The sequence below is a fragment of the Oryzias latipes genome, chromosome 17, assembly GCF_002234675.1.
Source record: "Oryzias latipes chromosome 17, ASM223467v1".
NCBI classification, from domain to species: Eukaryota; Metazoa; Chordata; class Actinopteri; order Beloniformes; family Adrianichthyidae; genus Oryzias; species Oryzias latipes.
This window is the reverse complement of record NC_019875.2, coordinates 6,352,832-6,379,328: the sequence shown is the minus strand read 5'-3', so window position 1 is coordinate 6,379,328 and position 26,497 is coordinate 6,352,832. Positions and strand designations below refer to the sequence as shown.

General features: G+C 42.3%; 2 protein-coding genes across 4 annotated transcripts; both read left to right on the top strand.

Moving 5' to 3' along the window:
* The first annotated feature begins 5,110 nt into the window (after positions 1-5,110).
* On the top strand, positions 5,111-10,417 carry LOC101164001 (vitelline membrane outer layer protein 1). Its single transcript, XM_004078664.2, has 4 exons — positions 5,111-5,434; positions 5,611-5,723; positions 6,071-6,184; positions 10,088-10,417. Exons 1-4 carry the CDS (start codon positions 5,258-5,260, stop codon positions 10,269-10,271), a joined length of 588 nt encoding a protein of 195 aa, XP_004078712.1. The 5' UTR covers positions 5,111-5,257; the 3' UTR covers positions 10,272-10,417.
* A 2,253-nt stretch (positions 10,418-12,670) lies between these two features.
* LOC105356118 (palmdelphin-like) lies at positions 12,671-26,014 on the top strand. Of its 3 annotated transcripts, none has more exons than XM_011486148.2 (9): positions 12,671-12,782; positions 18,052-18,109; positions 18,211-18,291; positions 19,688-19,806; positions 19,889-20,003; positions 20,448-20,472; positions 20,558-20,650; positions 23,916-24,028; positions 24,941-26,014. In XM_011486148.2, exons 2-9 carry the CDS (start codon positions 18,065-18,067, stop codon positions 25,781-25,783), a joined length of 1,434 nt encoding a protein of 477 aa, XP_011484450.1. In that variant the 5' UTR covers positions 12,671-12,782; positions 18,052-18,064; the 3' UTR covers positions 25,784-26,014. The 3 variants fall into 3 exon arrangements, with proteins under 3 accessions (XP_011484450.1, XP_020566451.1, XP_020566450.1); XM_020710792.1 differs by having other exon boundaries at positions 24,978-25,115; XM_020710791.2 differs by lacking the exon at positions 12,671-12,782 and adding an exon at positions 13,006-14,220.
* The last annotated feature ends 483 nt before the right edge of the window (positions 26,015-26,497 follow it).

Sequence of the window (26,497 nt, the reverse complement as noted above, 5' to 3'; positions counted from 1 at the left end):
AACAGACAAAAGGTTCCCCAACCCATCCTCCTGGTCATCTTTCCTTCCCTGGACTGAGTATGCACAGACTTCTCTTGCTTCCACCGCTACAGTTTGTCTCCATTTAAAGCCTCCTTAGGTTATCAACCCCCTCCATTCCCTACTGAGGAACTGGACCTAGCATTTCCCTCCATTCAACCTCAACCGGAACAATGTCAGAGGGTCTGGGAAAGGCCGTCTGCAGCCCTCCTTAAGCCTGCGGAGAAGTCAAAGCCTGATGCTGACAAACACTGCTCCACAGCACCCGCTATATCACTCAGAGCAGTCCGTTTGGCTGTTTTTAAGAAATATTCCAAGACTGACTCTCGTAAAACTTGGTCCCTTCATCATTGAGAGTGTCAGTAATCCCTCTGCAGTGTGCCCGAAGTTGCCTCCATCTCTCCCTGTTTATTCCACGTTTCATTTTTCCCAGTTGTCCCCTCTGGCTGGTCCTCCTCCTCCTGCCCGGCTTGTGGATGGCCACTCAGGATTTACTGTGCATCGGCTTGTTTGTGTCCACAGGCAGGGACATGGCTCCAATTTATGGTGAACTGGGAGGTTATGGCCCAGGGGAGTGCTCATGGGTCCTGTCGGCTCAGATCCTCAACCCCAGTCTCATGAAGGACTTCTACGCCTCCTGTCCTGTAGGGAGGGGTACTGTTGGGATCCATGTTCTCCCTGACCTTTCCTTTGTTTTTTTTCTCTTTTTTGACTCTGTAGGAGCTGGACGGAGAATTTTCTGCTCCCTGGTCTGCCCTTTCAACTAGTCTTGCCTTTCTCCCCTGTTCCCACTTCCCTCATCAAGATCCATTTTTTTTAGGTCTGCTCCCCCAGCCACTCACTGCCAGATTGTCCATGTTAGTGGAAGCTCAATCCTGCTGTCTGGACCTCTGACTTTTTACCAAGCCTGTTTTGTCTTCTGCCTGCTTCAAGCCATCAGTCCTGCTTAAAACCATCTGTCCTGCCCCCAACTCTACGCTGAAACATACAGACCTTAACTCCCCTCCAACCGCTGTCTGCTACTTCCATCTTCCGGATCCGTTCCTCACAGCACATAAACCATATCCTTCCAGCAAACCTAAGTCTTCTCTCTCCCCTTTCTTCCTCACCAGTTTCCTCTCAGAAATTAATTTCTGGTTTTCAAGCCCAACTTGTTTTTGAATCTGCTGTCAAACATGTATACAGGCCAAAAAAATGTCAGCATTTGTAAACATGCTATAAAAAAAAAGCTCTTAGTGTATTTTGGAGTTTGGCCATCATGTTCCTGTAAACCACATTTTTGGATACAATTCAAGGCTGTGTCCCAGTTAACTATTTCCTCACTGCTAAGTGGCCTTCAGTGCCTCTTTGTTCTGGGTCTCCTTTAGCCTTTTGAGATTTTTGCAACTGTCCCGCTGTAGTACCAGTGAACAGATCATTTTAAAAAGTCATCGCACTTTACAAGTTAAAGTAGGAATAAAATGCTATTGTAACCACAAAGCAGGTGTGTGCTCAGCTATGGAAGCATTTGTGTAGCATTATTAGAAGTAAAAGTCAAAACCAGAAATGCTTTTTCATTTTTAAAATGAAGCTGGATTTTTTGACTCAAAATTAAAATGAAAAAGCAACCCGCCAAACCGCTTTTTATTTTCTTCCTCAACACCGTTTATTTTTTCACTTAATTAAAATGATAAAGAAAATGGTATTTGACATATCATTTTCAAAAAGTTCTCTGGTAAATGTGTAGCAAAATTCATTTAGAAATGTCTTATTTGACAATTAAAATTGATTCACAGAAATGATTTTTCATTTTCAAAATGTAACTGCATCAAATGACTCAAAATTAAAATGAAAAAGCAATATTTCAAAATGCTTATTCATTTTCTGCTTAAAAATCGCTTATTCTGTGTCATAATTAAAACGAAAATGAAAGAGGGGATTGCATGTTCATTTTCACATCCACCCTGCGAACAGTGTCGCATAATTCAATTCGACTTAGCATTTCCAGAAGGGAGGCGGGGAGATGACGTCAGTGCTATCTCCGTGTGTCCGGCTGCTAAGATACACATGCTAGGAGCAGTGCGGCCAGGCTTGTAGCCTTGAGTTAGCGGGAGAGAAGAGGGCTTTGTGACGGTTGTGAACTCCTGATGATTGTACACAGCTTCTCAGGACTATGTAGCAGCATTTCTGCCTTCTGCGGTCCTCCTTTGGACTCACCACGGTTCGTTGAAACCCCCCCCAGACTAGCTTTATCTTCGGACCAGCAGCCGGATCACTGAAGGTGGAATTGCTGCTATGCAGATCTGAGAAACTGTAAATCATCCTATGAATTTGTGTTTCCAGTGGTGTCCAGACAAAATAGAGGCTGATGTAACTCCCACATATTTACATCCAAGATGCAAGATCCCCCATGGCTAAATGTTTGTAGCATGTATTAGCCTAACGCTAACCCTTCTACGCGGTCCTTGCAGCCAAGAAAAAAAAGCTCTGACCGCACGGAGTTAAAAAATTATGAGCGAGCAGACCCTTAATAATAATCATAACAGTAATTAAAGGACATTTAGAAGATACGTGTTGGTCCAACCAGCAAACGGCAAACATTTAGCAATGGTGAAATCAGCTAGAGCTATAGATGGAGCTCCAGTTGTCCTCTAACAGCAAAATCAGCGCTGAAGTTTAGGATTTAGGAGATAGTCTCCTGCAGCTTCGCGCTGATTTTGCAATGCCGCAATGAGCATCTTGGATGTAAATATGTGGGAATTACATCAGCCTTTATTTTGTCTGGACACCACTGGAAACACAAATTCATATGATGATTTAGAGTTTCTCAGATCTGCGTAGCCGGTCCGAAGACAAAGTTAGTCCCGGGGGAAGTTTCGACAAACCGCGGTGCATCCGAAGGACTGCTACGTAGTCCTGAGAAGCTGTGTACAATCATCAGGAGAGCACAACCGTCACAAAGCCCTCTCCTCTGCCGCTAACACAAGGCTACAAGCCTTGCTGCACTGCTCCGAGATAGGGATGGGTATCGTTAAGGTTTTACTCTTATTGATACTGCTTATCAATCCGGTATTTTAACGATACTCTTATCGATACTTTTTGAGGATGAAAAATAAATAAATAAATAACAAAATAAGAACATAAAGCGTTTGTTTTTTTCCTCATTATGCAACAACATTGTTTTTTTAACAAAACATTTTACTTTATACATGAGAATGTTCCATACAGGACATTTATTTAATTATTTTTATTCTTCATGAGTGTGATGTTTCCTTTGTTCTTTTGTCAATTTTCCACAGCCTTGATAGACTTTTCTGTCTGTCAAACACTCAGAGATAGGTTAAGTTAAGTTTAGTTTAGTTTAGTTTAGTTTAGTTTAGTTTAGTTTAGTTTAGTTTAGTTTAGTTTAGTTAAGCTAAGTTAAGTTAAGTTAAGTTAAGTTAAGTTAAGTTAAGTTAAGTTAAGTTAAGTTAAGTTAAGTTAAGTTAAGTTAAGTTGAGATGATGGAAACAAATTCACTTTGATTCAGACTCCTATTTATTTATTTTTCTTTAAATCCAGTGAACCCAATAAATTATTTCAATTTTATGGATGACAACTATCATTAGTTATTAATTATTATTAAGTTTTACGTGGAAACATCCCCCCCACCAGATGCTTTGCCGTTGTGGTTGCGCTCTGGTCCAGTACCGCTTTTGCCTCTGACCACTTCGTGAAGTGATCCGTGGCCACCAGGACATACTGGTTACCGGACTCAGTGACAGGACAGGGTCCCAGTATATCTACAACAACCGTGTCCATTGGCCCCTCCGCCAGGTAGTGCTACAGAGGGGTACGTGACTGTTATGTGGGTCCCTTGTGTGCTGTGCAAAGCAAAGATCACAGCAGTGGACATGCAATTCAGCAGCCTGTCGACAGCCCGGCCAGAAGAATTGTGCCCTCAGCCACCTCACCGACTTTGTATTTCCGAAGTGGCAAGCACCAGCCGCCCCGTGGACCCAGTGGAGCACCTCAGTCCATAGAGAGGTGGGCACAAAGAGATGCAACCAGTCTTGACCTGCCCCTGGTGCCCACCAGCACCAATACAGGACACTATTGTGGAGCTCCAGGTTACCCCACAGGGGGTGTAGCGTCCTCAGCTCTGGATCACCAGCTGACATGATACATGCCTACTGGCTAAAGAAACTCATCGCACTCCATGAGCACCTGGCAGCACAAATGAACCAGCTGCTATGGGACTCACCCCTAATGGCTAACAGAAGGGACAATGATCCTGACCCAGAAGGATCCCTCAAAGGGTGCAGTCCCAACCAACTAACGGCCAATAACCTGTCTCTCCACAACATGGAAGCTCATGTCTGGCATCATTGCAACCAAGATTAATAGGCACATGGATCAATTCATGAGTAACACACAGAAGGGCATTGGTAGAGACTCCAGAGGAGCCAAATACCAACTCCTGGTTGACAGAACAGTCGCTAAAGACTGCGGGTTACCCCTTAACAACCTGTGCACAGCCTGGATTGATTACATGAAAACCTATCACTCGATGCCACACACATGGATCACTGAATGCTTGGAGCTGTACAACATCAACAGGACTCTAAGAGCCTTATAGGAAATTTGAAGAAGCTGTGGAAAACCACCCTTGAAGCCAAGGCAAGCCACTTGCACAAGTGTCCATCAAATGTGGGATATACCAAGGTGATGCTCTGTCCCCACTGCTGTTCTGCATAGGTCTGAACCCCCTCAGCCAAATAATCAACAAGACTGGCTATGGATACCGACTCAGAAATGGGGCCAACATCAGTCACCTCCTCTACATGGATGACATCAAGCTATATGCTAAGAGCGAGCGTGACATTGACTCCCTGATCCACACCACCTGGATCTACAGTACTGACATTGGGATGTCATTCGGGCCATTGGACCAAACGGACCACATGAAATAAATTTCTGTTGTAACTTCGTCCAGCCAAATGTTATCTTCCTTTGTGCAAAAGGTTTAGTCAGGAGAAGTGAGCATCATCATTTAGTAAAATACACACAGAAATCACAGCAGTAGCCTTGTGTTCCCTTTGATTTGTTTGACTCTGGTTAAATATTACCAACACAGCAGACTCACTTCTATAAATGTTGCCTAACTGGTGGTGTGTGTGTGCATACTAAGGAGCTCTTTTAATTTTTGTGCAACCACGCAACTAAGTTTTTTTCTTTACAACTGTTTTTTTGGGTTGTTTTTTGAATAACTCTTACAAAAATGAAACTCTTGAGTCTGACCCTCTTCCACCTGCTTCAGCTGTCATGGCTGCACTCAGTGACAGGACAGAGAGTTGCTTCCTACAATCTGACAGTGCCATATGGCAATCAGTGGGGTGACTGGGGACAACAAGATATGTGTCCTGAAGGCTTTTATGCTGCAGGATTTAGCCTCAAGGTAAGTGGGATATTTTCATTGTGGCTGTAGGGCAGCTGTGGAGGATCACCTCATCTGAGCAGCATGTATGAGGGGCACATCTTATTGCTCTCAGCAGAGTAGATGTGTTAGCCTTTATGGTGTAAACACAAATGTGCCTAATGTTTACTGTTGTTTTCTGGCTGGTTGTTTCAAAGGTGGAGCAACCCCAAGGCTCTGGAGACGACACTGCTTTGAATGGAATCCGCTTGTACTGCGTCAATCCCCAAAACAAGCAGCAACAGGTCATCAGAGAGTCTGCTGTGGGGAGGTGAGCCGAGGGCTGTGTTTTCTTAGTTTCATTGTGCGGTGGCATATGCACATGTAAAAAGTAAAACCAAAAAAGCATTGAAGAAAAAAGTCAACACTACACATTAGTGCTGCACATTGGTGTGATTCTATGATTGGAAATAAGATACAAAATCTGTTTTTCCTCTGAATATGTTCAATTTAATAAATTCTGACACTTTTTCCTTTTTTTAAGGATGTTTTTATGTTTTTAACTTCTTATATATATTGCGCGAAACCATACGTACAGCAAATTTAAAATATCTGTTTTATCACATCTATTGACAGAGATATCTTGTGTTTTTCTGCCTTAATTCTCTGATCCGTCAGATGGGGAGAGTGGACTGCTGTGAAGATGTGTGAAACTGGTTATTTGGCCTCCTACATGCTCCGTGTTGAGCCCCCACAAGGAGGTGGAGATGATACATCTGTCAACAACATCAAGTAATGCACACTGCATACATAGAGCTGCATCACCTGTTAGGGTGATCATTAATCCATTTTGTTCAAAACCGCCATGGCCTTTAATTAGGAAAATCATTTCGTCAGTAAACCAAATTTTGACCTAATATTTCTTGGGTTAACTGCATTTTTACATGCAAAGTCGAAAGATGATTTGTTAAATGACCTAAAGGAAACATATTATTACCATCTTTAACAGTTGTAACTCCTTAAAACAGCAACAGGTAAATAAAACACCAGAGTGTGATTATCAGCTTAAACACTGATCAAATGATATTAAAAGGAAAGGTTTAATGTCATCACACAAGCAAGGACTCAATATTTTATCCTATGTGTTATACCAACATTTTTATTGCCGTTTTTAGCCACAATCATAATCTCCGAATCCAGGTCCGCTAAGCACAGCAGGCGTCGTAACAACCATCCAACCAAAGAGGCCATTATCCGTGATCCAAAAAAGCAAAGTGAAGGTCAGAAACATGGCCACGACACAAGCAGTTCAGAGGAAACCCAGCTTGACTTTGACTGATAATTTCCCAAGATGATCTGACAGAGACTGAATGGATGAAGGCTGAATGTGAAGGTGTGTCTGATGAGTATAAGCGCAGTGAATGAAGCACAGGGCATGACTAATGTTAGTCATTTAAGTTGTGAAGAGGAAGCGGCTGATTCTCTGGGGGAATAGTCTGAACACAAATAGTCTAATGAACTTTAATTATTCCCCTAGAGGCATGACAGGCCAAGTGCAGAAGAGCTAAACAAGAACAAATTTGACTAAAAAAGAACAAAGATGTAAAATTGGTGGAGTTCTCATACGTGGGGAAGCCACTCAAAGGGTGAATGGAGCTGATGTGAAAGGATTTTCATTTTATTAATCAGTTATTTGTGCTGCTAACCTAAGTGCATGTTACTTATAGGTGTGTGATAAAATTGTTTTATTCTGGAGGCAGATGGAGAGAAACTAGTTGGTGCTGGGGAATGGGCTTACACTTTTCATAAATGTGCTAACTAAAAACAGACGTTTGTCCTTCCAGCTCCTGTGCTTTCCCCACCAGAATGAAATAGTTGCTTGAGATCCACTTTTTACGTTGTTTCTCCAAATGCAAATGGCTAATCTTACCAGCCAATTTTACCAGCACAGGACTAATTGTTTCTACCCAGCCGATACACATGGGTAGAAAGGATTAGTCCTTAGATTTGCTCTTTGCATTAATCAATACCTTTAAGTCTGGGCCCTCAGCCTGAGCCAGGGTCACCAGGATCAACAGCCATCAATGTGAGCCTTAGTGTTACTGAATGAAGGTAGCAGCTGGAGATCAGATAAAATTTACAAGCCAGGCCAGTACAGTACCTCCGATCCCCACCGGTTCTGGAGCCTAGATATCAAAATACTGTGATCTGCTGTGTTGAATGCTGCTGTTGGATCCAGCAGAACCAAGACAACATAATCTCCAGCATCATTAGCCATGGAGAATGTGGTTGCTGACTCTTAGTAATGCTGACTCTGTGCTGTGCTGTGCAAGAGTCTAAAACCAGAAGACTTCTAGGATTTGATGTTGGTTTAAAAAAGCCTCTAGCTGAGAGTAGACCACATTCTCGAGGAGTTTTGAGATAAAATTGGTGATTTCTAAACGTGCATACCATACATTACTTGCATCGTATGCACTTTGTGGGCAAATAACCCACACCTGCACCGTCTGTACTTTTAAAATGAGAATAGGGGCTGCTCTCCTGGTTGGGCTGGGGCGGCACTCTCTTTCCCCCCGTGCCTCCCTGCTCTCTGGCTATGGGGGCCTCGCGGCGGTCCTGCTGGCCCTGGCTTGGGTGGCGGATGTGGTCGCCCGGGGGGGCGGTTGTTCTCTGCCTGCTGCCGTGTGGCGTTGGGGGGGTTCTGGCTGCCGCTGCTGCTGCGGCGGGGGTCTTGGTGAGGGGATGGCTGGAAACTCTCCCTCCTTCTTTTCACATTCCACCATCCATTTTAGAAGAACATAAACACTCACTTGAGAACAGGTGTTAGCTCACCTTTGCACTAATAGTTTGTGTGATTGAATGAAATATTTCAAACTAGTTGGTTTGAAAGCACAAGTATGCGTGTGTGAACAATATCTGTTTTGTGTACATGTTGACATGTGGACATTTTTGCAGCTAGCAGGTGTGTTGATAACATTTGAGTGTGTGTGTGGACGGGCCCCGCCCTTTGAGATTTTTACTACATTTACATTTGAACCTTACCGTAATGATAAAAATCCAGTAAACTTGTTGCTTTATGCTGCTTCATGGTTTTATCCCCCCCTCCTATTATCACCCTCTTACCCCCCCCCCCCCATCTCTCTAACATCCCTCTCTCTTCTTCCCTTCTTTCCTTTTCCGTCCGGTCCAACACCAAAGATTTTCAAATATGATTAAAATTAATAAAGTTTGGCCTCAATTACAAAAGGGGTTTATTCAGACATACCTTTGGTTGGTCTGAAAATTAATAACCCCTGTTGGGAAAAGTAAAATATGTCCAACACAAGAGACCCTCAGTTCTCATCTGCCTGCCCAGCTGTTGGACAGGAGGACAAGTAAAAAAAAAAAATATGTGAATAGAATGGAATTCCCTCAAATGCATGTTTTCTATGAGAATAAAGCCTCTGAAATACAGCAGTAATTGTGATGCAGCATATGTTGCTGCAGTGAGTCAATGATAACTTGACTCATAAGGAATCTTTTAGGTCTTTAGATGAGTTTTTCCTGTTTAGATGTAGACTGTGGCACTTGAACCCTGTATAAAAAATATTATATAATGATTAACAGAGGTTCTCAGACATCCATTAAGTCTCTCTTAGGGATAATACACGTATTTTGACTGACTCTTCATCATGAGGAGACACAGCAATGTAGAGTTGTGCATCATCTGCGTAACTATGAAAACAAACGCCATTCCTCCTGATGACATCCCCAAGTGGCAGCACAAAAGTAGTGGGTCTAAAATTGAATTTCATTTCATGGGCGTTTGAGAAGCTTGAATCATACGAATATAAAAGCTTTGATCTGGGATATTGGAACAGAACCGGTTCAGAGCAGTACCAGGGAGGCCCACACTTCTCAGCTTGTTAAATGAATGTACTTCAGAAGTGTCTCCTTCATAACTTTTAACCATGGTTCAGTAATGGTTAGGTCATGCTTATGAGGCTTTGCAGCATTTAGGGTCAGTTCAAGCTAGAAGCATTTGGTAAAACCTTATTTACCTGTTGGTTCCTAACTCTGGTCAAATAACCACAGTCAATGATTACCTCAGGCATTACTAAGGCTTTACATTTGTGATAACCAACATGTTGTTGATAATACAAAACACTAAGCATTTTCATAGGGAAAATTTTATTAGTGCTTTGTTATACATAAAGTAAAGTTGAATAACTGCAAAATAATGCATTAAATAATGCACAGAGTAATGCAAATTAATGCAGAAATGACTGTTATTGGTTAAGCAGTGCTTAATTATGCATTAACTGATGTTATTAAAGGGGTCCTTATTATAAAGTGTTGCCACAGCGTCAAATAATTGCAGGAAGAGTTTTTGAAAGAATGTACTTGATTCTTCTCAAAGACTGACGCCATTTATGAAGTGCTCATGTCCGAAAAACAAACTGTTTTGGTTCTCTTCCACAGTCAGAAGCAGGAGTTGACACCATTTGAATTACTTGTGTCTCCAAACAATTGAAACTGCAAATTAAGAGCTGCACAACAAACTCCAATTTCAGAGTGGTTCTCCTACGACAGGTGTTGGAATCCAAAGTCAATCCTTTGCAGGAAGAGCATCCTCTGAGGACACAAATAGTTCTCAAACAGTAAATGCACTTGTGTTTGTCAGAATAGGATTTGATTGTGTTTTAAACTTTGCAGGTTCATCTGTAGTGGCAACGGTGCTCAATTGGAGGGGGCTGGATTGGAATGGGGCGATTGGGGCAATTGGAGCAACAAGTGTCCTAAAGGGGCCATTTGTGGTCTGAAAACCCGTGTGGAGGAACATCAGGGTAACGGAGATGACACGTCCCTCAATGATGTGAAATTCTTCTGCTGTAAATAAATAACTACAATTCATGACTGTCACTATGAATGTATGAGATCAAAGTTTCCACGTATGTTTGGTTTATTTTACAACAGTTGACACAAAAAGACCAGTGTATACATTTCATTTTGATGGTAATAAAGGTAATGTGCTGCATCAGTTAACTCGCGTCCAATGTCCTTTTTTTTTTTAATGACACAAATGTAAAAGAGAGCTTAGATTCCCGAAATAACTTTAGCTTTGAGAAACCTGCAGAAGGGTTTTTGCTCACAACGTTAGTCATAACGCATAGAAAAACGGCGAGTTGGGCTCATCCAAAGCATTGGATATAGATGCATTATGTGCGTGGAGGGGGGTTCCTACCCTACCTCCAGAAATGACAAACTGGGGTGAGAATGTTTTGAACAATCAAACATTTGAGGTGGAAGCCAGTGGGCACCACATGCTTTTACTAAGGCATCTGATCGGTCAGTTTTTAACTTGAATAAAGAAAAGAATATCGGGGGAAAACATTATCAAGGACATGTTGGAAAAAAGTTATCAGATCCTGAACAGTTCTTCTGACCAATAAAATGACTGAGTAACAGCTGTTTGTGTCTCTATAGAAGTCTACGGGATTTGGGCTTCTTGGAGACACTTCCTGTTTGGAACACCGGGGGGGAGGGATCGCTCGGTCCAGTTCTCATATACAGTCAATGGTCCCGCTATGATCGCTTGCGTCCATTAAACAGTCAATGCCTGCGTCCAGCTTGTTAACAGACCCTTACCTGCTGCAGGTCACCTGTGGTCAGGCTGTGATTGCACTGAGCTGGCTGCCTGCACCCCCACATGATGGAACGTTAGCAGAAACGTTACCATCTCATCGATTTAACTCCAGCTAGCAGTTAGCTGATAAACTAGCATCAGCTTTTGTTCAGAACTTGTAACTTCAAGAGTTGGATGAAGTTGGTCATTGTTGATTCTCTGCTGGTAATCCTTTTATCCGCATGTTCTGCAAACTGGAAACCGTTTTTTGTTGACAACCTCATAACTTTTATACCAGAACATAATTAACGGTTGGGTTGTGACCCTTCTGGGTCACCGTACTACAATAACAATACAATAACACCAGCAAAGAGAACTGTTACTTTGATTGACAGATTGCCTACATTGGATTGTCTGCTCAAACCAATGTGGACCTAATGTCATTGGATGATGTGCTGTCATGACTTGAGTCTGACTCGAGCCCAAATCATGGGACTCGAGTCCACATCTTTGTTAAAAAAATTAGTAATAATAGTTGTGAAAACGTTTCCCACCAAAAGTGTTTTTGACATTTCACAGTAGCAGCCATTTTGAAATGAGCAGGAAAAGCCCTTCTACTGCCCCTAATGGAATGACAATTTACTACAGGGCAGAAAACATGCACCAAGCTATGAACAATGGGTTCTTTGGAAAATTTTCGATCATGTCAAAGAGATCGGAGTGGCAGAAATACGTAGATGAAAGTTAATAGGAATGGTTATATGTGGTTAACTTGACATGTCAAAGATGTGTATCTATCTATGAAAAAGTTTTAAAATAAAACTGAGGGAAATTCCTTGTACACTCCTTGTGCTATATTGTGGGGTCCAGATGACCCCACTCCCAATGTTAAAGTGCCTTGGATAGCACAAGGAGCACATGAGTGCTCTTATTGTGAAAGAAAAATCCGATTGTGGTAACGTGTGGCCCAAATAGTTTTTGCAACTGCATATGGAAACCGCATCAATGCAGTGTTGTAACGTAAAGCCAGTAGGTGAAATGATGGTTATTTAATGTGTTCATAGAGTTTTACATCTGCATCACACGCAGAAACCTCAATAAATAATAATCTTTGTCAGAATTGACAAAGCCTCTTGGATAAGAGCTGAAACGTCTTCCAACTTTAAAAACTAAGTCCAGATGACCCTAAACTTACTACTATGATGGAATCAACCTGGATGAATGAGAGTCTTCATAGACATAAATCATTGAAGAAAAAAATTTCGGCACAATGTCTCATGGGGTCTAGATGACCTCACTCCCAATGTCAAAGTGTCTAGGATAGCACAAGGGTTAATGCTTGTAAATGAAGTCCAAATGACAGCCCCTAAACCTACTACTATGATCTTCAATGATTTGTGATCTTCACTGGTGTCCATGGATTACATGAAATTCTCTCCACCTTTACCCACCTTTGTCATGGTAGGGATATTACGTCAATGTAAGGGTAGGGTCATAGGATAGCAAAAGGGTTAAGGAAAGTTTCAGAATGACGAGTACATTCATGGATCAGCTGTGCTGCCTGATCTCACACAGCAAAAGATTTATTCTCAGTTTTCAAACATTCTGGTGGGCTGAGTGGTAAATCTGCATTATCCAAAAATCCCTCCTTCAGATCCTGTTAACAGACTTGATGGGTCAAAGGAGAGGAGCGATTCAGAGGAAGCAGTCTCAGAGCCCATCCCCTGAGCGTGAACACGTGCTTCCCTCCTGGAGTCATTAGAGTCGTCAGAAGGAACAAGGGAGGTAGGTTTACTGTTGTCTGTGTCTGCATATGTCTCACACTCATTTCCTCCAGCGTGTCAACCGCCTTCTAGAAAGTAGCATCAGTTGAGCTTCTGCTGTATTTGGATAATAGCATAAAAGGAAAGTTCTTTGTTTTGCCTCTAAAGCAGCAGTAAACCATTATGCAGTATTGCAGCATTGAAGAGTTCTTTGGTATAATTGTATAAGTTTTTTGTTTAAAGCAATGTTATTATGATCTTTGCATGAACAGATTTCTTTTTTTATTTTTTTATTTTTTCTTCTTCTTGCATGAACAGATTTCACATGACCAGTTTAGTTCATTTTTATACAAGTTAGAGTATGATTTTATTTCAACACATTTTGAATGGAATACATCCTCCATTAACACCCAATGGGAAACTGAAAAACATAAAGATAGAATAGGCTATTTTGCCCTGCAGCTCTGACTAGACTCAGTTTTTCCAGACTTGTGTATTTTCATTTCAAACCAACGGCAGCAGTAGGAACGTATTTTATTTTACAAGTTTCTCAGCAGAATCGCTCTTGTTAGTCGTGTCCAAAGGTTCAGGATGGTCCACCCGCTCCGCCTCTGTGCTCAGAGACAGATGGAGCTCACAGATTAACACGCTAAAAGCAGATTAGCTCAGTTCAGGACTGGCAGGTTTCTTTACAACTAACAGGCTGTTGTAAGCCCTGCTGAAATCTCTGTTGGAATATATGTAGGATCCTAAAACTATAAAAAAAAAAGTGGCACACAGCTGCTTCATTTTGGACAGAGGTAATAGTAAAACCAAAATGTCTTTAATTCTGCACAGTCTCCTGTTAAATAAAATAACGTGGACACAAAATACAAGTACAATCAAGGCCGCCAGCAGCGTCGGATGGCCTGTAGGCACTACCCGCTTCTGCCCTAGCAGCCCCCTCTCCATTAGCCCTTGCTGCACCCAAAACTCACCCTTTCTGTCTGCCCTCACTGGATTAGCAGCCGCTTCACAAAAGTTTACTTTTTCTAACAATTTTAAAAATTATTACTTTGCTAATGTGGCTCCCATTGCATTTAGCATCACCAACTGTTTCAGAAAAACACATTACTAAGATGCTAATAATGAAAACTATGCTAATGTGGCTAAAGGTAGTAGCATTGTCATCAGCATTATCATCTGTCTCAGGGATACCCATTGCTTAGCAACTGTAAGTGTGTGTGCTAGTATCGGGTAGTGACAGTTCCGTGAACACCGTATACTTAAAGCACGTTCAAGAATCTGCAGTGTGTTCAAATTTGCCCCACCTGCCCATTGCGTGCACAGTGTTCCCCCGTGTATTCGCGGTTTCATGTGTTCACTGGTTTTTTCATTCTCGTGACTCCTCCAGTTCATCACAAAAACTCAGCTGCGGTGAGGTGAGGTGCATCCTCGCCAGCTGCTGAATGCAAGGCCAGGTAAGACAAGGCAAGGCAAGGCAAGTTTATTTGTGTAGCACAATTCGTACACAAAGTAATTCGAGGTGCTTCACATAACAGAAAAAAGCATTAAAATCATAATACATCATAGAAATAATCAACGTAAAATTTACTTTTAAAGAAAAGAAAAAATTTGAAAATTGATTTAAAAAGAAAGGAAGGAAAGGAAAGCAAAGTGCAGATAGGACCTTTCAGTCATATACACGGCTAAACAGAAATGTTTTAAGTCTAGATTTGAACATGAACACAGAAGAGGCCTGTCTTACGACTTCAGGGAGGCTGTTCCAGATTTTAGCTGCAGAATATTGAAACGCTGATTCCCCTTGTTTAGTTCTGACTCTGGGAATCAACAGGAGGCCGGTTCCTGAGGTCCTCAGAGTACGAGATGGTTCATATGGCACTAAGAGACTTTTACACAAGCAAAGCTGCTTTGAAGTGTATTCTTTGAGGTACAGGGAGCCAGTGCAGAGACCTGAGCACAGGACTGATTTGATCATACTTCCTGGTTTTGGTCAGACTCAGCAGCAGCATTCTGGATGTACTGAAGCTGCTTTACGGCTCGTTTGGAGAAATTGAAGAATATTTCACAGCTGGTTCCTCAGTTTCTGAATCGCTATTACCAAAGTTTGTGTCCCTGCATGGAGATATACATCAGCTGACTCCAAAGCAGCTGGAAAATCTCCTGGAACACTGAAGAAGATAATAACGAAGAATAATTATCATCCACAATACAAACACACACGCTCACAAACACACATACATTACACAAGGATGGTGGGACCTCGGACCATCTGTCCCCTACCCCATACAGCTCGTGCCTGGGGTTGGGTTGGGGGGATGCTAAGAACTCCTGGGTGGAGGTAGGCTGCCCAACTGGGGCTGGGGGTGCTCTCCTGGGGCGGGGCCCAGCGTTGGGCCCTCCCGGAGTGGCGGGGGTTGCACTCTCTGGTTGTTCTGGAGCTTGCACTCTCTGTCCCCCATGCTCTCGGGCTTTGGGGGCCCCTGTGGCGGTCCTCCAGGCCCTGGCCTGGGAGGCAGATGTGATTGCCCAGCAGGTGGTTGTTCTCTATCTGCTACCGTGCGAGTGTTGGGGGGGTTCTGGCTGCCGCTCTGTGGCGAGGGTCTTGGTGTGGGGATGGCTGAACACTCTCCCTCCTTCTTTTTACCTTCCATCATCCAACCCCGGAAGAACAGAAAAACTCACTCGAGTACAGGTGTTAGCTTACCTTTGCACACATAGTTTGCGTGATTGAATAAAATGTTTCACATGTATTAGTCTGAATGCATTAGTATGTGTGTGTGAACATTAGTTGTATTTTGTTCGTGTTGACATGTCTGTATGTGAACATTTTTGGAGCCAACAGGTATGTTTGTATGTTGTTTTGTCATGCTTTCGGGTTTTACTTCCTTGGTCCCAATCTGTCCTGATCATGTTCACCTGTGTCTTGTCTGTCCTGTCTGTAATTAAGTCTTGTCTCTGCCTTCCTCTTGTGCTGGTCCATTAACGTCTCTTCCCTGACTCCCTTCCCATGTGTTCATGCTATGCCCACAGTAAGTTTAGTGTTGTGTTCCTGCCCTGCAGCGCTTTTTGTTAAGATTAAACCCCCTTGCTTTGGAACTGTGTGCCTTCCATCTTTGCATTTTGGGACCTTCATGCTCCCAAACCCTCCCAACCTGACAGTGGTTAGGTATTTAAGTTCCTGTTCTTGTGGTTTTCAGTGTCGCAGAGTCCTGTTTGTTGATACAACTGGATGTTTTACTTCTTTGTGAATTTGAGTAAACCTGTGACAGTCTACTTTGAGTTTCGATCCAGCAACTTGTTGCTTTATGCTGCTTCATGGTTCACCCTCCTACCCCCCCCCCTTCTAACCCCCCCCCCCTTCCCTCTTCTTCCTTTCCGTCCGGTTCAACACAAAAATGTTACAAATATAAGATGAATAAAGCTTAGTCTAAATTATAAAAGGGGTTTATTCATACATACCTCTGGTATGTCAAAAGATTAATTATTCCTGTTGTTAAAGTAAAATATGTCCAACACAAGAGGCCTTCAGCTCTCATCTGTCTGCTCAGCTGTTGGGCAGGACAAGTTAAAAAAAAGTTTCTTCTCAACAAAACCTTCCTGCTTACTGAGGGTAGGTTTAGACTGGACACATTTAAACTTCTTGAAGTTAACCAGAGTTCGTTTCCCGCAATAATCCGGTCTCGGTTTGTTTCCAATCGGTCTGAGCTTCGGTTCACTCTGAGATTCCTGTCTGAATACAATCCCTGTCGTGTTATCAAGCAGAAAAAAGGTCCAACAGTTTGTTAGAACGTTTAATTTAACGCAGCTGGAAAGCTTCTGATATGTTTCCTGTGTCTGGTGATGCAGCACGCCCCCTAGAGGCGCTGCTGTGACATCATCAAAGCTGCATTAAAGTTCCTGATGAATTCTCTAAAACAATGACATCACACCCTACACCCTATACTCAACCTATACCCACCAGAGGCAATAGGGTTCAGTGTCTTGCCCGAGAACACCTCAACACATGGGTTCGCAAGTCGGGAATTGAACTGCCCCACAGCTGCACTATTTTTGGTTCTCACTGTTTTCCAGACAACCTATATGTCATGAACATGCCATGTCATAAATATGTACCCTTTTAGCCGTCATCCCCTCAGTAACCGTACCACTGTACCAAAGTCAAAAGTGTTGAACCTGACATTCATTCATTCATTCATTCATCTTCATCCGTTTGGTCCCTCTTGCGGTCACAGGGCTGCCAGAGCCTATCCTGGCCACTCATGGTTGAAGGGAGGGGGCATCCTGGAAAGGTCGCCCGTCTGTTGCATGGCCACAATCACACACCCATTCACACTCACATTTGCACCTAGGGATCATTTAGAGTAACTTTGAGGCATGTTTTTGAACGGTGGGAGTCCCACACATGCACAGGGAGAGCATGCAAACTCCACACAGAGAGCTCCTCCATTGATGTTCTGCTTCAGGTCCCCCAGATGGGACTTGAACCAGAGGCCTTCTTGCTGTGAGGCAAGAGCGCTAACCACAGCTCCGCCATGCCGCTCCTGGCGTTCAAGATGTTCGAAAGTTTGAACCAGTGAACTATCCCAACAAGGACTGAAAAGCGCAGGACTCCCATAATTTCTGCCTCTAGTTGCTTTGCCCCGCCCTCATAATTCCTGGCCAACGGCTGAAGAGATCTTTAGTCACATGGTTCTGTTTAAAAGCTTTGGTTTGTTACATGAAAGTCCGCTTGCCGGTAGTCTGAAAACAGGACAAATACAAAGTTCAGGACTCAAACTGGACCAAATGAAGTGGTCTCGATTTGGACCAAATGCTTTTTCCCGTCTGAATACACCCTAAGACTGTTATGGGTGGTCTGAACACTGGTCTGTCAAGTTACACAGTGATTAGATCATTTGTGGTACTATAATACATTATTTATGTGAAAGTGTTCTGTTGGAATCTCTGTTTTTTTTATCTGTGAGCATTTTTTCATGACATTCATAAAATTCAACAGACACTTTATTAGAACTGTTTGTGATATGTTGATTGCTAATGGTCTCGTGGTTTTTTAGTGCTAATTCTTTTTCTATCCAGAGTTGCGGGAAATAGAATATACTGTTGGCTTTGCAAAGGTGAAACTGCTTTTAATAGTGTTATCTATGGAAAACATCTTACATGGCACTATCATCTATCCAGAGCAAGACAACCAGAAATGTTTAGTATTGTCTGAAAAAATGAAATTTGTTCTTTTCCCAGAAGTGTGGAACTAAAACGTCTAAAAACTTTTCTTTTTTCACTTTCATCAGTTCATCAGCTGTTATGGAGGAGAGTGACCTGCTGCAGAAAAGACTTCAGGCCATCACCGTAAATATTCACTAAAAAATAAGAAAAAAGTTGCAAAAGAAGACATTGTGTAGTATATTCTAAACCACGTTAATAAAAAGGTTCATTTGTCTTCAAAACAGGAGAAGCATCGAATACAAGAGGACATTCGACACAAGAAACTGGAACTTGATCAAATGAAACTCCAGTTTCAGCAGATGAAGGTGAATATTTGGATGGAGGCTCTGTCTCATTTTTTGGAAGTCCTGATGAGCAGCTATTGCTATCCTAACCGGCAGTCATTCAATAACTTTATTTGGACTGTAGACCGTGTTTTCCATCAGTTTGACACGTTTCAAGTGGTTGCTGTTTGGATCAGCATGTCTCTGATTTACGATTGTTCGACCGTATTTTAATTCCTTATTATCGGGCTGCTCCTGAACCTTTCTGAAGTCTTTTGACTCTACCAGATTTCTGATGAGAAATGGTAGATAACATCACATTTGATCGTCGACTTTCCGTTACAAGCACAACAGAAAATAATACTGTTTTACTAATAGAACTTCAAATTTAAAAGTTCTATCAAAATCAAAAAGGCTTTAAGTAAAATTTTCCTTCTGCAGAATTCCTGTTTGTTTGTTTCCAAAACTTGAATGGAAGCTAGAGCTTTCAGCTGTGAGGCTCCTCTCAGGACGCAGACAGCATTTCTGTCTTTTTTGTGAAAAATGCAGCAGCTTCCTTATCGTTAATATCAGCCTTGGTGACCTTGAGCCAAGCTACTGGAAACCTGCTGTTGAGCTATGAGCTTTTTGTGTCATTGTTTCAGTTCTTTAATTCTCTTTCTCATTTTTATTTCAGAGGTAGTTTTTATTTTTTGTCTTTTCTGTCCAAAACCAATCCAGTCAGATCCATGGTGGACGTTTCTTAATGAGTGGAGGCATGCAGAGTAAAATTTTGACCCAATTTTCAGTTCCCTTTTGTTGTTAGTAGTGCATTATAAAGTGGTAGCTCAATAGGCATAATGCAGGTCTAAGCCGTTCACTGCATTTCCTTACAATCCTTACAAATATCACTCTGATTCAATTTAATGTACTTCTAATACCTCACTGTTGAACTGTAATTTTCCAAAGCTGAAATGCCAACCTGGCCAACAAACAAGGCCATGAATTCCTTAATTATTGGTCAAGGTGAATGTTTTAGACATGGTAGCATGCGGTGACAGGCTTTATGTTATCATCACGCTACAGTTGTGAATTCCTGACTCCCAGCTGAAACATACGACAGGCGGGTGACATGAGGTGAATCACTGTTTTACAACCCAAAAGGGGACAAAAACATTCATTCGTTTTTTTCATTCATTCATTTTCTATTCCGTTTTATCCCTTTCTGGGTCACGGGGCTGCCGGAGCCTATCCCGGCCACTTATGGGCGAAGGCAGGGGAACACCCTGGACAGGTCGCCAGTCTGTTGCAGGGACAGAAACAGTTCAGACAAATCGACCATGAACAGGGTTGAAGATCAGCTTTTAGAAACATTATGTGATCACATTACCCATTTCTTTGACCGCTAATCTTGTATCCTGGCTGTTTGTGCTCAGCCTGTTTTCGTTTTGTTGTTAAGAACTTTCAGAAGAAAACCCTGAGAGATCAGTGGTTGCAGCAGGACCTGGACCACCACCAGCAACAGGGACGGCTGCAGGACCCCCAGCAGACCAAAGCTCTGCAGCTCAGCATCTACAGGTGACACCAAAGAGAAAATAAAAAAAACAAAAACATGCGCACACAGTTTTCAGGCATCTGCACTCATACACCTTTGGGTCAGAACTGAGCTGGAGGTGGCATCTTTGGAGAGAGAGGAGGCCATGATTTCAACCGATGAGAGCTTTATCCTGAACAGACTGAAGGTAGTGGAGAGAAGTCCAGAAGACATCATTAAGGTACAACCATGTCAACGTGTCCGTCCTTATCATTGTGCTGACTAAAAGTTTGTGAAGGCTTAAACTCTGTCCTAATAATGTGTCTCAAATCTAACTGGTAGCAAATTTGCAAAGCAGTGTGGAGTTTAAAGACTGAAAAAGTCCATTGGTCCGGGCCGAGTCACCTGAATTTGGTCCAGATGGAGTCCTGAATCTTAAGCTTGGTCTGTATTCAGACTGCTGGCTACCGGACATTTCTGTTTCCAACCAAAGCTTGTAAACCAAACCATAAACACGCATCAATAATTCTATGTGGACCCAAAGCAGTGGAGCTTCAGGATTTATGGTTAAATCTCATTTAGATGCTAACAGCAGAATAAAAGAATCCTGCTTTACATCAGACAGTTCCACATTCAAGAGGAAATTCACTGTTAAGTGTGTTGGTGCCCTGTGTTTCTCTTTCAGGAGGTGCTCAGCAGACTCAGTCCTGGTACTTTTTTTAAATCATTTTTACACTTTTAGATATTTATGATTTATTCATGACTCCATAGCAGCCGTTCTGTTTTCTGTCTCAGAGTTATTGCAGGTCCATAATCTGACCACTGATGTCCCAGATGTCCCAAGGTTACCAGGAAACCAACACTCGAAACCAAACACACCAAGCAAGAGTGAGCACACGTTTCATTCTTTTCCTGTTATTTTTTTAGTTTAGAGTCTAAATAGTTGAGCGGTGACTTTTTGTTTTGTTATTTGAGGCTAGCATCCACTAGAGCAGACAAGATGTGAAATGGGAATTGAGGGAATCTCTGTACATTCACAATCCTCATGAATCGATCACTCAGACTGTTTGCATCGTTTCTAAACATTTTCTGGCATTTCTGCCCCTTTGTTTGAGACCCAACGTTGACGCAGATGAACTTCTGGGTACCTGCCTGCAGCACCTGTTCTGCATTGTTGTGCAGACTTTTTTCCTCAATCCTCAAGAGCCCAAATACATATGAATCAACACTTTCTCAGGTTTTGATTCATGAGGGAAACAGGAAACACAGAAAGACCCTTGTGTGATATTACTCTAACAAATCCTTCTAGTCACGCTTCAGTGGAAGAGACTTGATGCCAAATGTCATAGCGGTGTAAATCTGGTGAACCTTGGTCGAGGCTTATCCTTTCACAGCTCTATTCCGATAAATGAAAGACTTGGTGTCATAGAATTCCAGCCGAGAATAAACCCAAATTATTATTTTCTCCTTCATGATGGAATTTTCAAAAAAGATGCCAAAAAAACCAATTTGGTTCTGGATCAGTTGGTCAGTAGGTCGAGTATCTTCAGTCTAAAATACTATGTTTATGCACTAATAACTCAAAAACTACACAGTAAAATTACACAGACTTTTTTGAAGAGAACACTTTGTCGTGTGAACTAATATTATTCATAATATCATTATAATTACAACAGATGAGGCGTTTTATTCTGGAAACAGGAAGTAGTAATGATCGTCTTTAACGATCTGCTGTGAACCGTGTAATGGGGGGGGGGCACGTGACATATCTACAGCACGGCTGGTTGAACTCTGACTGAGTGAGCAGCGACCCTTGCTGCTGCTTTAGCACTACACTGCTGCCGGAGTGGGGTCAGATCGGACAAACCCAGCCCTCGATAAACGCTCCTGCAGGCCCGGGAGGTCCTCGGCCAGGACCTGGCACGCAGCAAGGCCGCTAGCCACTTTCCAATGGCAGAAAGAATGCACACTCAGTGTATTTAGAACACTTCAGATACTTCAGTTTGTGTTTAATGTTCTGCTTCCAGCTTAGTTCATTGTCAACATTTAGGGCTGATTATTTGTTTCCTATAACAATGAGGGAGACATTTTATTTTTATTGACAAATCTGCTTTGACATTGTAATTACCAAAACCTTACTTCAGTTTTGTCTAAGTTTTATGATAAGTAAGTGTTAATGGCCAACGTTTCTACTTTGGAGTTTCTACTTTGGGATGTATTTACAATTGATATCAGCTCACTGTCCTTCACGTCAGAGGGAAAGATTGAGTTTGAGATTTTTGGGATCTTCTACATAATCGATTTTGCACTTTGGAATTTCAGCTGTCAAATCTGGACCCACGTTTACAAAATAGTTCAATGTTTGCTGCTTCATGAATGGTTTTGACCCTTCTCATCAACAAAACAATGTGGGTGTGTTCGCTTCTCTGTCCTTTTTTAATTAGGCTTTTCAATATCTCCCAAACTAGCTTCATGTTTTTTGTTCACTAATTATTTCATTTAGGTTATTTTTTCATGACCTGTACCTCTGTTAAGTTTCTCTTGGTTTTGGTTTCAGGAGTTTTATATCCCTCCATTTTTTGAACCCGTTTTATCCCTCACAGCAGTGCTCTCCAATCTTTTTCAGGCCACGACCGGTACCGGTCCACAGCCCGGGGACCACTGCCGGAGCCTAACCCGGGCACTGCAGGGTCCACCCTGGACAGGTCGCCAGACTCTCCAGGGTGGACATGCACTCACATTCACAAATAGAAACCATTCTTAGAGTCCTCAATTCACCTTTAAAGCAGGTTTTGGACCTTGGGAAAAGGCCGGAGTGCCTGGAGAAAACCCACGTGTCCACAGGGAGAACATGCAAACTCCTTGCTGTCAGGCGAGAGTGCTAACCACTGCACCACCGTGCAGCTTGGAATTCTATATAGAGTTTATTTTTCTATTTTATTAAATGGTATATTTTTCTTTATTCACCCAATAAACATGGAACAAAATTTACAAGAGAAAAATAAGATGACACCTTCCAGACTATAAATCATGCAGGACTTACATTATTCTTTCTCTGGTTGCTTTGCCCCATCCTCGTTATTCCTGACCAATGAGTGAAGAGATGTTTTTGTTTACAAGCTCTGGTTCGGAACAGTAAAGTCAGCTTGAATACAGACTAATACATACTAATAAAAAATTTGGTCTGAAAACAGACCAAATACAAGGTTCAGGACTTGATCTGGACCAAATGAAGTGTACTCGGTCCTAATCAAAGGGTTTTTCCAGTCTGAATACACCCTTAAAGACAAAAACTAGAGATTGACCTGCTCTCTAATCTGAGCTGCTGTTAACCTGCCATTTCTGAGGCTGGTGACTCGGATGAACTTATCCCATGCAGCAGAGGTGACTCTTGGTCTTCCTTTCCTGGGGCGGTCCACATGTGAGCCAGTTTCTTAGTAGCGCTTGATGGTTTTTGTGACTGCACTTGGGGACACTTCAAAGTTTTCCCAATTTTTCGGACTGACTGACCTTCATTTCTTAAAGTAATGATGGCCACTCATTTTTTCTGTACTTAGCTGCTTTTTTTCTTGCCATAATACAAATTCTAACAGTCTATTCAGTAGGACTATCAGCTGTGTATCCACCTGACTTCTGCACAACACAACTGATGGTCCCAACCCCATTTATAAGGCAAAAAATCACACTTATTAAACCTGACAGGCACACCTGTGAAGTGAAAAAAATTTCAGGTGACGACTTCTTGAAGCTCATCAAGAAAATGCCAAGAGTGTGCGAAGCAGTAATCAAATCAAAGGTGGCTACTTTGAAGAACCAACAATATGACATATTTTCAGTTGTTTCACACTTTTTTTTTTATGTATATAATTCCACATGTGTTCATTCATAGTTTTGATACCTTCAGTGTGAATCTACAATTTTCATAGTCATGAAAATAAAGAAAACTCTTTGAATGAGAAGGTGTGTCCAAACTTTTGGCCTGTACTGTATGTGCATTTAATGACATAATTTTTCCCCTTTTGAGTTTTTATTTCCAATCAATCGTTTGTTAGTTTAAATACCTTGAAGGTTTCCATCATGTTTGTGGCACATTTTATAAAGGCTTTGTGCTGAGCCTTCATGTCAACGTCAACCCTGTCTTCTCCCCCTTCAGCTCTGTTTGCCATGATTACCGATTCTGCCCCACCTGAAGAGTTAAACCCTCTCACCGGGCCAGACGCCTCTGATGGAGGACGAAGGCACCTTCATGGTCTCCATCCTCAACAGGTGCGTCTGTAACTGATTAATCTGAACAACTTCACAGGCTTTTTTATGAGGAGTTTTTTGCGGGATAATACACTTTGCACTAACAAATGTGATCAATTGTTTGAGACCAACTCATTAGTTTGGTTTACAGTGAGATCAATAATTGATCCTTCAGATCTTCATGTGCAAATGGGGTTCACAGTCCTGTCATGCCAGGGTTAAAAGTCAAAGTTACAAAGAAGAATTAGTAAAAGAAGACAAAAGTTCTAATGGAAAATTCCCTTAATTACAATGAAGATCTGATATTACAACATAAAAAAGATTTGATAGATGCAAATGCAGTTTTGTCATTTAGTGCGATCTTACAGCTGCAAATTATGAAATAGGTTAGCTCGTTAAAAAACAATCATTTCATTTAACTGGAAGCGCGTGTGTTTGGCCACACGGCTGTAAAATCCAGCATCTTTCCCTCAGAGAGCTTCTGCAGGCGGCTGTGGTTCTCGTGAACTTTCTCAGGTTTGAAAAGAAAAAAAAACAATCATTCACGACGACGTTAACCATTATCAAAAAATCGGGCGGCGGCATGAAAACTGGAAGACTCTGTGAATGCCCCCCCAGTTGTGACCGTAGCGTAGAAAGAGTGGTTTGATGACATCATAGGCCCTCGATTCAGACAAAATAAAGACCAACAGATGCCCAAATTTCTATAAAACTGTCGTTTTTCACTGTCACAAATTGTGTAATCTGTGTATTTCTTTTCACATTAACCAATTGTTTTTCCACTAAACCTAAACAGATCAGACTTTCTTGAAATGTAGCACTATTTAGTAAACAGAATTAAACACTGGACATTTCCATTTCCAGACTTTAATGCATTGTATTTTTGATTATTATGTTTTGCCAACACAAACTCTGATTCTTTACATTTTTTAGTGGTCACGGGACTATAGATGTGCTTCTGATTTGTCAGCTATGGAAGTGGACCAGCTGATGAGATGTGCTGCAGGGCAGCACCAGATAAAACTCCAACTCCATCCAAATGCCGTTAAAAACATGGCAGACATCAAAGCTCATGACTGCTGGCATCACGAGCAAAAGAAGGCTCAGGATGGGACCCATGTGGAGCTGGAGGATCAGCATCTATGTTTGTACTGTAAGAGCAGAGGCCACAGCGTCCTCGAGGATGACACAGCTCTGTTCAATGCCGACGGCGTGATCCAAGGCCGCAGTCGGATAAACCAGCACAGGTCCAGCAGAGTTCTACCTCCAGGACCGCCTCAGCAGGATGCTGGCACAGCTGCCAGATACAGCAGGCCTTCTTTAAGGGATGACATCCGAGGGGACATTGGTGGTCTTCACTGCTGCGGCTCGCCGCTCTGCCATGTTAACATTGAGACAGAGAACAACCACAGACACTGCTCCTGTCTTTACAGAGAGCCTAGAACAGCATCCCCTCTCTACGCAGAAGACGGTCCTTACACCATTCTCCACACTCTGGAAAGCTCTGAGCCAGTCACAGCCATCTTTATGGGACTCCAGAAAACCCAGGATGACGGCCAACACGCTGAAGAGTTTGACGGCTGTCTTCGGGCTGAGCTGGTCGTCATTAGGGATGACCACTCTGAAGACACAAATGAACCCATTCCCGCCAAAAATCCAGCTCCTGAAAACAGAGAACAGGCAGGAGCTGGAGACAAATGGTCAGAGAGGCAAGTGAAGCACACGAGTGTCAGAAAACTCCAGAAAAAGAAACAGTCCTGCTGCAGTGTCTGCTAACTGAAGGCTGAGGGTTCAATAAGACCTGGGAGCCACACATCCTGTAACCGAGCTTCTGCAGGCGGCTGTGGCTCTCATGGACGATTTTAGGTTTGAAAAGAAAAAAACAATAAATAAATGTTCTCTATTGGAACCAATCATGTTAGTTACCTGTAATGACATGTTCCCTGTCCAGTGCTGTCAATGTATTTTATACCCTGCAGAAGCAGAAACAGCTTTTCTGTGAACATCCCTGCTGTGTCACATTCTCAGACTCCCCTGATGAGCAGAAGCCCATCAACCAGGACCCACCGGTCCTTTGATGCTTCTGTTTGCCATTTCAGTTCAGGTTAGTTCTTGACTTTGTTTCCAGTGCTGTGTTCAGAGAGTCTTATCTGATCAGCCCCTCTTCAGAAATGTTAGGACACCAACTGCCGTTTGAGTGTTTCCAACTCTATGAGCGAGTATGACTCACTAAACCAGTCAAATAGTTTCCTCTCTTTGAATACTGTAATACTTGCTGTTTCATGTACCAAGAGTAATCTGATGCTGGAGTTTTACTTTTTGTAGCAGCAGTTGACCTTTGTGCGTGTCACTTTGTACAGATTTTGTCCATCTCTTAGGGTTTTCCTGTTGAACGCATGCCTCTGGACTGAATGCTGCTGCAACATTTCGACGTCTAATGGAGAAGGTCTTAGGGAAGCTGAGGTTTAGTCTTCATGGATGACTTTGTTG

Coding starts and splice junctions, on each gene's coding strand:
- LOC101164001 (XM_004078664.2), top strand. CDS start 5,258: ATGAAACTCTTGAGTCTGACCCTCTTCCACCTGCTTCAGCTGTCATGG. Junction 5,435..5,610: donor CTGCAGGATTTAGCCTCAAG/GTAAGTGGGATA, acceptor GTTGTTTCAAAG/GTGGAGCAACCCCAAGGCTC. Junction 5,724..6,070: donor AGAGAGTCTGCTGTGGGGAG/GTGAGCCGAGGG, acceptor CTGATCCGTCAG/ATGGGGAGAGTGGACTGCTG.
- LOC105356118 (XM_011486148.2), top strand. CDS start 18,065: ATGGAGGAGAGTGACCTGCTGCAGAAAAGACTTCAGGCCATCACC. Junction 19,807..19,888: donor CTGCAGCTCAGCATCTACAG/GTGACACCAAAG, acceptor CCTTTGGGTCAG/AACTGAGCTGGAGGTGGCAT. Junction 20,473..20,557: donor GCTCAGCAGACTCAGTCCTG/GTACTTTTTTTA, acceptor TTTCTGTCTCAG/AGTTATTGCAGGTCCATAAT.